The sequence below is a fragment of the Chaetodon trifascialis genome, chromosome 19 (genome assembly GCF_039877785.1).
Source record: "Chaetodon trifascialis isolate fChaTrf1 chromosome 19, fChaTrf1.hap1, whole genome shotgun sequence".
Classification (NCBI taxonomy): Eukaryota; Metazoa; Chordata; class Actinopteri; order Chaetodontiformes; family Chaetodontidae; genus Chaetodon; species Chaetodon trifascialis.
Genome location: NC_092074.1, coordinates 11,596,411 through 11,610,978, shown reverse-complemented (window position 1 = coordinate 11,610,978; position 14,568 = coordinate 11,596,411). Strand labels below are relative to the sequence as shown.

Here is a 14,568-nt window from a genome sequence, read left to right as displayed (position 1 = left end):
ATGTGACCTAAACCCTTTCTGTTCAAATGTCCCTCTGAGCCCCAACCGTTCACCTGGCACACTTAAATGTACTGCAGCTGTGATTGATGTTACACCTGCATTCCTGCAAATGTTTCTAAATTTCTTTCCCTGAGAAGAGTTCTATCAATAATCTATAAACAACAGTGGCACCTTGAGGCTGATAAATTGCAAATGTTTCACCTGTGACATTTTTGAGGGCAGTAAGAGACAATGTCTTAGTTTTTCTCGGACAGGAATGACAGCGAGAGCAGACGAGACGGGTAGAGAGAGACAGAAACATGAGGCAAGACGATGTGGAAGTGAAAAAGGATCTCTCTCAAGGTTTGCTGCAGCAGTGCCGACAAAAGACGGGTAAGATCTGCACATGTCCAGTCAGCATTCACTTGGTAATCATATATTAATCCGTCCTGGTTTTCTTAAAGCTGAGGGGGCCTTTGTTTGAAGTATATGAGATTGTTAGAAAATGTGACTTTGATGGCCTCTTTCTGGATTGTGAGATGTCTTCATGTAAACTGTAAGAATTAAAGGCACCAGTTCTGATTTTGTTGTGCTAAAATGTGAAAATACATGTGGGCATCAATGTGGGAATACAGCAGAGTAAGATCTGCCAAAGTATTAAATTCAGTAACCTTGTGTTCAGGTCTGCCGGGGCCTGATTTGGCTTCTGGTTTATGTGCGGTATAAAAATAGAGTTCTCAGCAGATGGAAACTCTCAGTATACTATATATTTTCAAGTGAATCATATTGCATTTGCAAAATTTGCCCATCGAAGGATGACTTCAGACTCATCCTCCAGATATCCACTCACCATGGAAATGCAAATGCAAGCTTTGCCCACGTCTCCACATCTATATCTCCACTACTGTTGCAAAAGAAATTCCTCCATGTTCATTAAACTTCCCCCAGTTGGTCACATCTTACCCCTTTGCAGGCCATATACTGCAGCTGCTTTCCTCTGTTGAAATGTGTCACATGCATGTGAATACAGTACTGATATAGTGCACTTTCAAATACTATATTTATTTTTCTCTTCTGGGATGAACAGTCTGATATATGAATCTACAGTAAGGCTTAACATTACATTTTCAGCATAATATTTCTCTTTTCATCTAAAAACCAAAACATACAAAAAGAACTTTAGCACCATATGTTATTAATAATATTCATATTGTTCCCAAAAATAGGACATCAGTTTTGCTTTTTTAAAGAACGGGGATTCCATGAAACAATTTACTTACATTTTATATTTAACAACAACAAAGAAATCATTCCTTATATGTTCTCAGTCACAACATAGGTTGTATGAGTACACTTTCATGAAGATGCTACACATTGTAGCGAATTTGCTTACTGACATTGTGCCAACTTTTGGAATACCCCGGATAAATCGTGTAGTCTAGGGAGCATCCTGATAGATTTGTGAAATACACCAACAAGCTAACACAATCTAGAAATTGATTGAATATAAACAAAGCAATATTTCCCAACACCTTTGATAACAATTTCCAAAAATCAGCAGCAATTAATATGACAACCATAGTTGCTTCATTGGAATATCAAATCCATTTTAAACAAAATATTACAGCCAATTCTACAATAACAACAAAAATAGATACACACAGATTAAGGACATATAGATGACAGGAATTTACAACACAGCAATCACGTTCTATATATATATTTTTTTTACCCAGATCCCAGTAGCAGAAGTACATTTGTGCTCCTGTGCATTTGCCAGAAAGACGCAGTTTGTCATCTGCCGGTTTCATTCTCTCAGAGAAAAGAAAGAAAAAAAGTCCTAGTGCAGATTGAATCATTGTAAAATAAAAAAAACATACTGTATGCTGAAACCAGTATAATAAACAGTATATGAAAAGTAGAGTAACTGTTGTTTTTTTGTGCAGTTTGGAAAATCAAAATGGCACCATTGAGAGTTGAGTTCTGCTGTAAACTGTGTGGTTTTGAGGTGCTAGTTCTGGAGCATTTTCAGACTGCAAGTATGTTAGGCACAGGCCCGTCAGTCACCCGGAAGGCTATGCTCACAGAAAGCCAAAATGTGGACTGCAGTCCACAGTGGTAGCACCTTTTTAAATGCATTTATTCAGCACCAGGTTCTAAACAAAAAATCAGAGAAGGAAAGTAAAGTAAGAAAATGCACCGTTTTATCATCTGAACATACTGTGCCATTGGTCAAACAGATGGTCCTGACACAAAGGTACAGACTTAAACCAAGTCAAACACTACAGTGACCTGCTGCTACACATTAATGCAGAAATCAGAGGGTTTGATGTGCAGTCGAGAGCACTTACATGCTAAATGTTGAGGGTCACCTCACAATGAGTTCTAAAGGCATGCTGGGAGGTGGTGGGAAAACCAGGAAATGAGGTTATTCAAAAGTGAATCCGTGACCGGGCCTGTTTCTTCATTCCATTGTAAGAAAATGCAACGTAAGTGATTTTTTTTGCGCATTTCGTCATCGTTGACTTCTTCCTGCGTTATATTCTAACTGCAGGCATTATTGTTTTGGCTAGAAGATGTATTGTTCACACGAGACATACGACACAGAAAGTTTACGTCTTGGCACCACAAATCATTCATCATTGCAAGACAGAAGAAGATGTAAAGGCATAGACAAAAGTACAAAACAATCATTGACCAAATCGTTCGGTATCGTGGCTGGCATCTGTTAAGACTATCCATCAAACAGCCCAAAAACTAACGCTTGTGAGCTCAGTCCAGACTGCTAATTGTAACTTACCGAATCAACTTGGGGATGCTGCGATTCAGCTTACTCAAATGTAATAAACATGTGGAACCCTACGTTCAAGTACGGAAGATGTTCAGTATTGCCTTACTTTTTCTCCTATGTCTTTGACAGAACCAGTAACTGGGTTTCACACGGCACCCAGCGCTTGGTTCTGTCACAGTGTGAAGTTCAGCTGTAACACTCTAACGAGGAAACAGTACGGTCCTGTAGATGACAGCTTGGATGGAACTGTAAGACTGAGAGGCGTTGTGGACTGAGGTGCGAGCTGACAGGATTGAGAACAGGGAGAATACTGTTTGGTGTCGTCATCGCATTGGTGAGTGTGCTGGCACATGAAACAGGAAAAGAAAGACATTGGCATTGTTGTTTTGCGGACCTGGCTGCCACGGCTGGATTGAAGCACCCAAAGTAACAAGGCACAACAAGGACTGAGGAGAACAAGCTTGCTGTTCAAACGCTCTTGCTGTGTGTTGTGGCTGTCGAGGGATGTTGAGCTGGGCAGGTAACCTGACAAAAACAATTCTCTGCAGGGGATTTCTCTGCGACCTTGTATATGGTTTAGTGTGGCAGCCTGAATACTACACTGTACGGTATAGAAACAGCTTCCACTTGCACTCTTGTGTAGCTTAGCTCTTGAAACCCGTGTACAACTTAAACAACAGAATTATATATAACTACAAAAAACCCACTCATTAACCAGCTTCAAGCTAATCCTTTTCACTAAATACAGAATGTGGCAAAATGGTGATTGTTCTGTAGAAATACGGAAAATATACTGTATGTTTCATAAAAATCCAGACTTGTACATATAGACTCTTAGTAGACTTGATTAAAATCAATTAGTTTAATTAACTGCCATAACTATAATTTTAATGACACAATTAAGCAAGCATAAATACTTTTACGACATGAAGCACCGCTAGATGAAATGTAGCCCAGTTGTACATAATCTTGTCCGAGATGCAATATAATACTTCCTCACACACGCACACACACACACACACACACACACACACACACACACACACACACACACACACACACACACACACACACACACACACACACCTACAAATGAATGAATCACAGTGTATTTGCACCTGATTTGGACATGTGTCCATGTCTGGAAAAGGTCAGCAGTGTTTGGAAAGGATGCACCATGCGCCAGGCAGCCAACTACCACAAAAAACTGCCCCCCCCCCCCAAAAAAGGAATGAGTAATCACCCCCCCCCCCCCAAAAAAAAATGAATAAAATAAATAAATAAAAAAAAATGAGCAAACTATAATTTAGTGGTACTATCCCAGCCGTGGAGTGGTCCAGGATGCAGTATGTTAAGGAAAAAATGGAGACCCTTGAGGACATGCCTGGTGATGAGAACTGCATTGAGACACCCCTGAGTCAGCTGGTTCAGTGGTCTTGTTTGTTGGTCCTGAGGAACCCCTGTATTGGCTGTTTTGCTTAGGTTTTTTTTTTTTTTTTTTCAGTTTTATATTTATTTTTTTATCTTAACAATACTTATTGTTCATTATTTATTCACTGACTAACTATTAACATGGCTGTTCATTCACTACAACAGAGAGGAACTACTCTGGCTATATGGTAAACAATGAACAAGTTGGTTGTTTGCATACTCATGTATTATCTATACATATGGTGACTTGGATGTTTGCTCCACCCTAGCTGACCCAACAGTTCTCAATTACTCAGGGCTGAACATCACTTTTAAGCTGACGGGTGGCAGACCCTGGATGTTGAAGCTCTTGGTTATGGCAGTGTACCTCATTGCATGTTCTCATGTCAGGATCTCCAGTTGTTCAGCCTCAACCCCGTCGTTCAGTTACCAGAGAGTGTGAGAGTGTTTCACAGGAGGGTACCAAGGCCCAACACGGCAGAGATGGAGAAGAGGGCGCAGCAGCAACCAAGGATGGAGCCGAACAATCGGCGAGAGAACAGAACGGTGGGAAAGGGCTGAGGACACACACTGACAAGCATGCGCACGCACCACCATGCAAGCACACTTCCATCCCCGAATACACACTGTAGGTTGTACAGCATGTGAGGGAGAGGTAGACACTCACCTTTCTCACACAGGCACACAAGGAATTATCCACCATACTCCAGTCAAGCCCTTTATCACGATCTGTCCTCATGTTCTTTTCCAACCCCGGCAAAAAACCCCTCTCGCCTTTGGCCGGGACTCACATGGCATCTGCCTTTTACAGTACGATGTTAGCAGGCACCCGTGGCCACAGCTAAGCAGAAAGCCAGTGAGCCAGGACAAAGGAATCTCTGCTTGGTGTCGGGCTCTTGGGCATCCCTTGTTGGGTGCATTCATACTAATGCCTGATACTAAACTCATGCCAAACACTGCAATGTAAAAAACGCACATTATATATTCAGATGAATCACTGACTAAATAGATTAAACTGGAGTATGAAATGCATTCAGTTTTCGTATGGATTGTTCAGTAGCCCTCGCTGGAAATTTTAGTCAAGTTCTTTTGACTTAGAAGGCATTTTTTTTAATTTTCTTGTATTTTTGTCATGTGGTCATCCTGTGGCTGTCTGTGGTGATGAACTCCCGCAGGTTCAGCTGGCAGATGTAGATCAGTGTATAATTGCTTCATGGCAGGCCTATAGATGGCACACATTTTGACTCATTCTACTGGTTCAAGGGGCAGATAAATTGGAAAGACAGTACTTTAAGATGCGATTTGGCTTTGTTTCAACTGCGCTAGCAGGTGCCAGAACAGTTGCCCTGTACACCCATATAAGAGCACAGCCTCTTTGAGGGCACACTGATGTTGAGGAATATTCCTTTTTTAACACTGCACCGCACAACATTTTTTGTTATGTAAAAAAGTGTGTGTTCTGGCAAAATATAGTTATGTTAATGACTATAAATGTGGACACAAATACGCACTGAAGTATAATAGCATAGAAATATCTTCTCAGATTTGTCATCTTTTTTTTTTTAAAGAACTTATTACAAGTCTTTGCACCCAATAAGCGTATATTAATCAACCTAAAACAATTGTTGATAAGAAAACAAAACAGGGAGGTTGGATAAGGGAGTACTTTCTAGGAATCCGAAGGGAATGGTGGAGGATTCCTTGAAGGCTGTCTTTGCACTTTAAAAAAAAGTGCGTTTTAACACACATTTGTACCCTTCTACCCTTTACCTACAATCTTTTTAAAAAAAGTCTTTGGAATGTTTTTTACTTTACTCTTCTACCCACCAATTTAGACAACGTTGTGCTCATTTCAACTACATTCTACATTCCTTCCATTGTGTTTTTTCAACTCTTAACATTTTGTGCTGTCACAACTACAGGCAGAAATTACCAAGTAAGGCGTGCTGTTACAGCTTGCCTCCACTGGAGGGCAGTCTGCACCGTAACGATTGAGTGTGTGGGTGGAACTGATTGAAGGTCAGTGTGCTTCTTTTTTCTTCCATACATGATGCGATTACGATTTAGGATTTTGAACAAAAATAGGACAGCCAGGATACACTTGCGCCACGTGAGCTCACAGAGAAAAAAAAAATCCATTTTGAATTAGAGTAATTGCAGAAACGACACATCTTTGACTGTGTCCTCTCTGTAAGGGTATCATAGTAGAAATTTCAGTGCCTTTTGATTCATGGGCTAAGGACTTGGTAAACATTATCATACATTTCAATAATTTACATAAAGAATGGCAGTAAATGTTGGGATGTGCAAAGACCTGCCTCTTCTGAGACTCTCCTCCATCATTCCCATCAGGCTTTGCGCCAGTCCCATGTCACAGGGACATACAATATGCCCTTCACAAGTATTCACAGGTTGAATCACCAATACAGTATAATGCATTAAACATATTTCATAATGAAACATTCATATGTTATCTACACACTCATACAGAACCCCCCTCTATCAATGTAGAGGGATTTATATGAGACTTCTGTATATATCACATAAGATACTGTAGGTTCATAATTTTCTCTCTGTGCTGTATGTTTTTTTTTTTTCCAAAAATAAACCATGACTGTGTGTGTTAAGACTGTCTTGACAGATTTTCAGTTGAGAAAACACACATCTCCTGCAGAAAAATTGAATGATCAGAGAGAAGGAGAGAGCCGAGTGTCAAATGGAAAAAAATAATATCTGGAGAGGAAGAAGAGCAGAATGAAAGAAAGGAAGGCATGTGCATTGTTGTGTGTAAGAGGAGGTGACAGAGCCGTGGAGAAGATGCCTTCAGAGGGAGGATTCGTACTGCAGGAGTTCATAAAGAAGCGGACCGTCCCTATACCTGATGCCCACCGCATTAGGGCTAATGTACTGCAGTACATTTATGGTCCTGCGCAGGCGCCGATCCACAAAGTGGGCATCCCAGGCTGGGTAGCGTTTTCTGGGCATGTCTATCTTGATGAGAGGACCCTCAGGCCGGATGGGCCTGCCAGCTGCATCAACAGGCTCTGTGGACCTCACCTGGAAAACCGGAAGGCAGGTGTCCGTGGCTGTTTCATCTGACTCCAAATATTCCCCTGCCAGACCCCGTGTGGGGGTGGCCTGAGAGCCACGGGGGCCTGGAGTGGGAGCCATGGGCTCGGCCTCAGGGGGTAACGGAAGGCCCCACAGCAGCTCAGCACAGCAGGAGCTGGCCAGCACCCTAAGCCGGGGGCCCATGGGGTGTAGAACCCCATAATAGAGAACCATACAGGCCACACCTGAGGCAAAGCACAGGAAGACGCCACAGAGGGCAAAAGAGGCATAGGCGTCAGTGGTGGCTGGGTCGCGGTACGCATACCAAAGGGAGCTGAGAATGGCATTCTCTAGCAGTACTACTGTATAATAGGCCACCATCCTGTACCGCGTCCGACCCTCACGTACATTGAACCAACAGAAGACATAGACCACGCCCACCACCATGTTGAACAGTACCTCCTCCCACTTGGACATGCAGAAGTCGGTGCCGCCATGGATGACCCAGAAAGCCATGGCACACCAGTGGAGCACCACAAAAATGCCAAAATAGATGTGGAAAACAGAGGCAAATAGGGCAAGGGAGAGCACCCGTGAGGAGATGGTAAAAAGGCGCCAGAACAGATGCACCAGAGCACCTCGGTAACTCATGCTCTTCTTGTCATCACGTGAATCACGCAGCAGTTTGTGGTAAGAGGCTAGCACCCAGGCCAGGGACAAGAGGGAGGACATGGCAGAAACACCTGTGAATGTGGACAGAGAGAGAGAAAGAGTGAAAAAAAACAAAACAAAACATTTTTAAGTATGAAGCACAACCCAAAGAATTATAGTTTTATCTTGACTTGGTTGTGCGTCCACTCACTGTACACAGTATGTTTTATTTCAACCAAAGCCATACATCACATTTTGGAAAGCAATATTATTGCCATGATCATCATGGGTCGGTCAGTCAACACTGTCTCCATTTAGTGCGCCAATTCAATTTCCTTAAGACTTGTATAATAGTAGAGACAGCAGATATGTCAGAGCAGTAACCTGCTGCATAAATGATAGAGGGAGAGAGAGAGAGATTTTCTGCAGAGTACCACCAGCAGCATGGTGCCTCTCAGCAAATGTAGTGATGGCATTTCTATAGACACGCAGACAGGGAAGGGTATCACTTGCCATGATTGAATTGCCTTCCTTGGGGAGCTGTATCGCATGAGCAAACTGTAAATGTAAAAGAGCTTTCAATAACAAATGTGATGAATGCAGGAGATTGGATACAGTGGTGGAGCATACTGCACACTGTAAATAAAGCGATGTGTGAACTTTACAGAAAATGTATTTGTCAGGTGTAAAATATGGAAGCATCTCAGCATCATGTGATAACCACAGTATGACATCCAGTGTGATGCAAGAAAGACACAAAAGGCAGATGTCTTGGAAATTTGACTCTAGTATAGAGCCTTAGGGAGCCCCTTACACTGCAGCCACTCAGCCTTGTTGCTCTGGATCATGATGCAGAGCTGCAGCACCAGCTGAGGGGCGCTTTCTAAGAAGGTCTCCAGCAGTCGCAGCATGTTGACATCGGCATACTCGTACATCATAGCCCAGTAAAAACGCCGCTGGTTCTCCTTCTGCCGGTGACTTTGTATCCCGAGGTACATTGTGCGGATATACCTGCAGGGAGAGAGAGGATGGACAGTTTGACAATGTCAGCGTTCAGGTGTGCATCTAATTCTACTTATTTCACCGTACTGGGAGAAAAGGAACAAGAACACTCGTTGACACCAGTCTTTGCTGCTCAGAGAAATGCATAAATTCACTGTTCAGCACACCTGCACACGGTTGAGTTTTGACAACACTAGAGGGCATACTTAGCTACTTTTTTAAACAGTAAAATGTATCAATCTGCATTTATGAGGAGTTTATCATTGGGTTCTGAGTTAGTTAAAGGGACTTTTCAGATGTTTACCAATGAATAAAGTTGATATCAGTGGTACAAACACTTAAAGGAGATTTTAAAAGCTTTACTGTCTGATGTTATTTATGATTCTTGTGACTGTTTTTATTAATTCCATGTTTATTGTGCGGTTGTGTTCTTGTGAATGTTTCTTGCTCTCAGGTCTCTCTCGGAGAAGAGATTTTAATCTCAATGAAGCTGGCTGATTGAATTAAGATTACATAAAACACATAAATCAAGGATTTGCCCATAATGTGTGGATTTTGATTGCCACATAAACTGTGAGCACAACACCTTGCTCTAAAAGCAAGCAGGTGTAGTGATAAAACAGACAAGAACATCAGTGTAAGTGTGACTGAGAAAAAGACGGAAACATCACTGGTACATACATGTTACAATCCTCTCTTTGGCCTCTGAAGGTGTGCTTATTGAACTTGTTATAGGAGGCATATAATAAGCAAGGCAATAATCATTCTCATAAGTGCACCACATGATCCGTGTTGCCAGCAGCTGGACTGGCTGTTTTCATGACTGATGGGGTTTCATAATGGTGAAGTGACTCTGGTGAAGCCGGGGAGATGGTCGGTAATGCAGCTGAGAAGTGGCAGCTAATTGAATCAAGCTCCTATTGCAATCAAAGCTGTAGCACTGCTTTTTTGAAAGGGCGAGACACCGGGAGTCATTGTGTGCTGCTGAGCAAAAATGTAATATGCTCAGGGCTGTGATATAGCTAATTAAGATCGTAATCGTCTTTGGGTATGGATTTTGAAATGGAGCGGAGCATTTGGAGCCGCCAATTAACGTGCGCAGAGGAAGACGAGCAAACAACGATGAGGGAAAACGTTTAGCAGATCGAAGCTTTGGACAGGAACGTCACAGCGTGTGATAGAAAATGCACGGTGAAACACATCAATCCATCCAACAAAGGAAGGAAAACAGAACATGTTAACCCACACCTGGCTGTAGAGAAAACAATCACTGAAACCAGTTATAGTGGTTTATAGTTATCTTAACAGTGGCTTCAGCCATTGCATATTGGGTGGTAGCTGCAGGGCCTATCTGCCTGAGCTGGCAGAGTGGCCAAATAAATCCAGCACTTGATATGAAGGCAGTCAACCGAGGACAATAGTGTAGCAAGGACAGAAATAGACTAGACAGTAGCACTCCTCAAAACAAATTGAGAGGCCATGGATCTAAATTCCGTTCCTAAAAGTGAGACACTGAAATTCACTGCAGAATAACAAACAAAAGAGGAAAATGCTTATGAGTGGTTTTTCAACGTAATTAGCTTCTGCATTAGCTATTGGAGACGAGATAACTGTTTAATTTGAAATGAGGTTGACAGCAGTGCGGTGTAAAGAATGCATCGTCTAGTGGGGTCTAATTGCTCTTGGTTATTGTTTTGGCGAAGACTTAAGCATTAACCACTTCCTGCTCTCCATACATACAATACAACTCTGAACGGCTCACTAGACCTTCAGTAAATGTGACAATGGGAACATGGAGTGTCTGGCACATGGGGAAGGCCTGAGAGGGAACCGTGTCTCACTTTTTCTTCACTTGTGCTCACAAAATAATTAATGATCTCGACATATGCTTTGTTTTCCTCCGCTCATAAAATGTGATCTTGAAAAAATTGATACAAGGTTGCTGTTTTTGCAGAATTACTGTTCCTGTGATCACTAAATCATTATTTAATGATAAACAAATTAAGCATGCGCTGGTGAGAGATCACAAAAAGACCTAGAAATGTGGCACCCGTAAGGAAATAAGTCACATCTAAGCACAAACTAGGAAACTAAATTCGATTGGTCTTGTTTTTCAGCCTTCAACAAAGCTCCCTCTGCTTCCCTCCTCTTTTTCTAACGAAGTTGGCAAACCTCTCTGGTCCAGTCTGTCAGTCTGAGAGTCAATTAGCTAACCTGAGAAGACAGCCAGAGTTTCCCAAAAGCTGGAAAAGAAACTGAAAAAGTGAAACAATGAAGCAAAATGCCCGCACACAACCACCGTAGCTACAGTATGAGGGTGGAGCCTTGAGAGACGAGCTACGGGATTAGATAGAGTTTAGCAGCTGTGTTACAGTAGCTATCATGGAAAAAGAAAGCTCATATACAAACATGCAGTGAATCATTATAACCAACATTTATGTGTTTTTCCACACAATGTAGATTACACATTATTACACACAGCCAAGGCTGCTACTGCATGGAGGAATCAAAAGAAGAGAAAAGTCTGGCTGGGCAAGGAAATTCAGGGATGGCGGTCTTTCTCGGGACAGCGGACAGGGGGAACCACAGAGGTTCAACATGGACAAAAGTTTTTTGGGATCAATAGCTCTGGGCTGTAAGAGGCACCATTATATCCAGAGGTAAAGGCTGGCATTCCGTGACATTTTCAGTTGGACTGGTAAATGTCAGATGGAACAAGTCAACCCCTCTCCCTCACTAATGACATGCCACAGAGACCTACACAGGCCCTTTGTCTCCATCTCCCAATTTCCATTAGTCTGTGTGTTCCACTGATACGTCTCACTGGTCTGTAGAGCCTCCGTCAGAAGCAGTAATCTTCATGGCCTCCATAGCCGTCGTGCCTTGGAAAAGCAGGACTCTGCAGCCATGCTAGCAGCTCTGTGAGGCTGTACTTATGCAGCAGTGCTTTTGGTAGCATGCTGCAATGCTCGCAATGTCCAAGGTAGCATGCTAAAGTTTAGCAGGTGTGATGCTCACCATGCACAGCTTCTTGTTTTAGCATTTGCTAATTAGCACCAAACACAAAGTTCAGATCTGTTCTGAATTTCATGGCAATCTATGCAATAGTTGTTGAGATTTTAGTAGTAGATGTTGAATAGTTGTTGATTTCACTAAAACCAAAAATGCGGTAATGGTTTATTTTACTCAGTTGGATACTTGTTTTTCCCAAAATGTTTTTTTGTCACTAATTATTGAGGAAAAGAGACAATGTTCAAAGGGTACATTTGCAATTAATTCATTTGAATTAATTGTTAGTGTAAGTCCTTTAGTCAACTGAACATGCAAGAAAGTGCAATTTATTGACAGGCAATATACAATAAACATTTTCAATAATAAATGAGAAATGAATTTATATTTACTTATATTGAGCCTTTTTTTATTCATTTCAATATCCCTGTATATTATTTCCCAATTAAAATGAGATAATCCTTTATTAATCCCACAGCAGGGACATCTGCTGTGTTAACTACAACATCAAAGGGGATTGTGTAATAGTAAGAAGCATCAGTGAAAAAAGCAAGATATGATAAATAAGTAAACAATATAATAAGTGAAACAGACGATGGTTGAATTCACATATGAAATATTGATAACGCACAGTTCAGTATACACTGATGTTGTACATGAGTGAATTTGTCAGTCTGGGTGTGTGTGGTCTACTGGCACACGAACAGCAGCAGGAAGGAAGGAGCTGCAGTATCTCTCCTTCACACACCGTGGATGAAGCAGTCACTGAAGGATCTGCCCACTGCTGTCAGGGTGTCCTGCATGGGGTGGGAGATGTTCTTCATCAGGGAGGATAGCTTAGCCTTCACCCTCCTTTCTCCCACCACCTCCACTGGGTCGAAGGGGCATCCGAGGACAGAATCACGAAGGACAATATAACAGGGTGTCTCTCTCACCACTGGCTTAGTATCGGCAGCTGTGCTCGCTTGTATTTTCTTTCGCTTCAGCTCTATCGCCCATAATCTATTTTAAACTGACAGCCTACTGTATGTGCAGTAATTCAAACTTCAGCTCTGATATTCAAGCACAAAAAGCCAAATGAGAGCTCTCGCTGTGCACATTCACTTCCAGCCCTTTTCCCGTCTGAAAACACACTTTGTTAGTTCATATTCCCTCGATTTCAGCAAAAAAAAAAAAAAAAAACTTGTACAGTAGAACACTTTGGGTTTCGCGGCTGTCAGAAAAATCTGAACTCACTCCATCACGTCTCCAACACACACATAGTGCATGCCTTCGCAAGACTCACACACATCCCGCGATTGTGATGCACACTGTTAACACTCCCACTGTGCCTTTTTCAGATGTAGTAACACAAATGGCTCTCTAAAAATAAGCACACACAAATGCACACACGTGCGTGCGCAGGCTTGCTTGTCAGTGCTGTAGGTAATAGGGGATTTCCTTTCTATTCCAGACACATTTGTCAGATCTCTCTGTCTTCCTCCCCTCGCCTCCCGCCCTCACTCACTCCACTTAGGCTGTGGTCCACTCCTTGATGCTTTCCTCTCCCCCTTCCCTTTCAGCTCCATAGCTCCTCTACAGGGCTCCTCATGAATTATTTGTGGCAAGATCATAGCGATCGCTCATGGCTCGTTAGGCAGCGTACGCATGGCCTAACAGCTCGACGCTGTGCCGGGGTCATGTTCCAAGCTCAGCCGTCTGCCATTGCTGTCGAGACACAGGCAACCATTAAACCCCCCCGACACACACACACACACACACACACACACACACACTACACTACTCATATGCACAATCACAAACACTCCATCAGAAATCTGACTAACCAAAGGGAGACGTCTGCTTTAAAGCCCAGATACAGATATGAAACTTTAATTACAAGGTTTGCATGAGTAGAGATTTTGAGATCTGAGCATGGGCTGCAGTGAGGGACAGGTGGAACGGCAAACACACACACACACACACACACACACACACACACACACACACACACACACACACACCATGTGGACAACTTGGCCATGTTGTTCCTCCCTCTCCTCCAAAGTCATTGACCGATGAGTCATCCAACCACCCTTACACTAATCCCTCGAGTGGGTGGTTAGAAGGATCACACACAGACACACACACACACACACCTAGCCAAGTTTCACAGCATCTGTCTCTGAAGTCATGCTCGTGGGAAGGCTCAGCAGCTCAGACTGTATTCATATCTTGTCATAAGCTGATTCACAAGAAGATCACAAGGACTATTACCGCAGCATGAAGCAGAGCTTATGCATCAGCTGCAAACAGGTGGAAAGCGGCAGAACGCTAAGCATGGGGGACACATAACATACGAAAGGCCTGAGGGTTTTTGAGGACGTGAGTGTGTGTAAGGTGGAGGCAATGCTAGCTGCAATGAGTCACACCCTGAGTCACTCCGAGGGGCCGCACATCGACTCTCAATGAGGTTTAAACCTCCTTTATCAGGGAGATTGAAATTCTCCTCCTTTATTTGGGTATCTTCACTTCCCTATGTCTTTTTCTCTGTTTCGCAGCCCGAACACGACACCTCGCTTCCAAAACAGAATTCAATTTCTGTGTGGAAATTTTTCTTCTTTTTCCAATGCAGATTTGTTTTGGGGGGGGGGTTACAGCAAGTACTGCTGGTC

General features: G+C 42.6%; 1 protein-coding gene and 1 long non-coding RNA gene across 2 annotated transcripts in view; both read right to left on the bottom strand.

Annotated features, from left to right (window-relative positions):
* Positions 1 to 1,020: 1,020 nt before the first annotated feature.
* LOC139348040 (uncharacterized) lies at positions 1,021 to 3,991 on the bottom strand. The gene is made up of 2 exons (XR_011603365.1): positions 3,823 to 3,991; positions 1,021 to 3,765 (listed from the first exon to the last, which is right to left on the bottom strand). It is a non-coding gene; the product is annotated as an uncharacterized lncRNA (long non-coding RNA).
* Positions 3,992 to 4,000: 9 nt separating this feature from the next.
* Positions 4,001 to 14,568, bottom strand: part of xkr6b (XK, Kell blood group complex subunit-related family, member 6b) — a 50,390-nt gene continuing 39,822 nt past the window's right edge. The window contains exons 2-3 of the mRNA XM_070987988.1: positions 8,718 to 8,914; positions 4,001 to 7,995 (exon numbers count right to left, since the gene is read on the bottom strand). Coding sequence (XP_070844089.1) covers positions 7,025 to 7,995; positions 8,718 to 8,914 — 1,168 coding nt within the window. The 3' untranslated portion in view covers positions 4,001 to 7,024. The remainder of the gene's footprint in view (positions 7,996 to 8,717; positions 8,915 to 14,568) is intronic.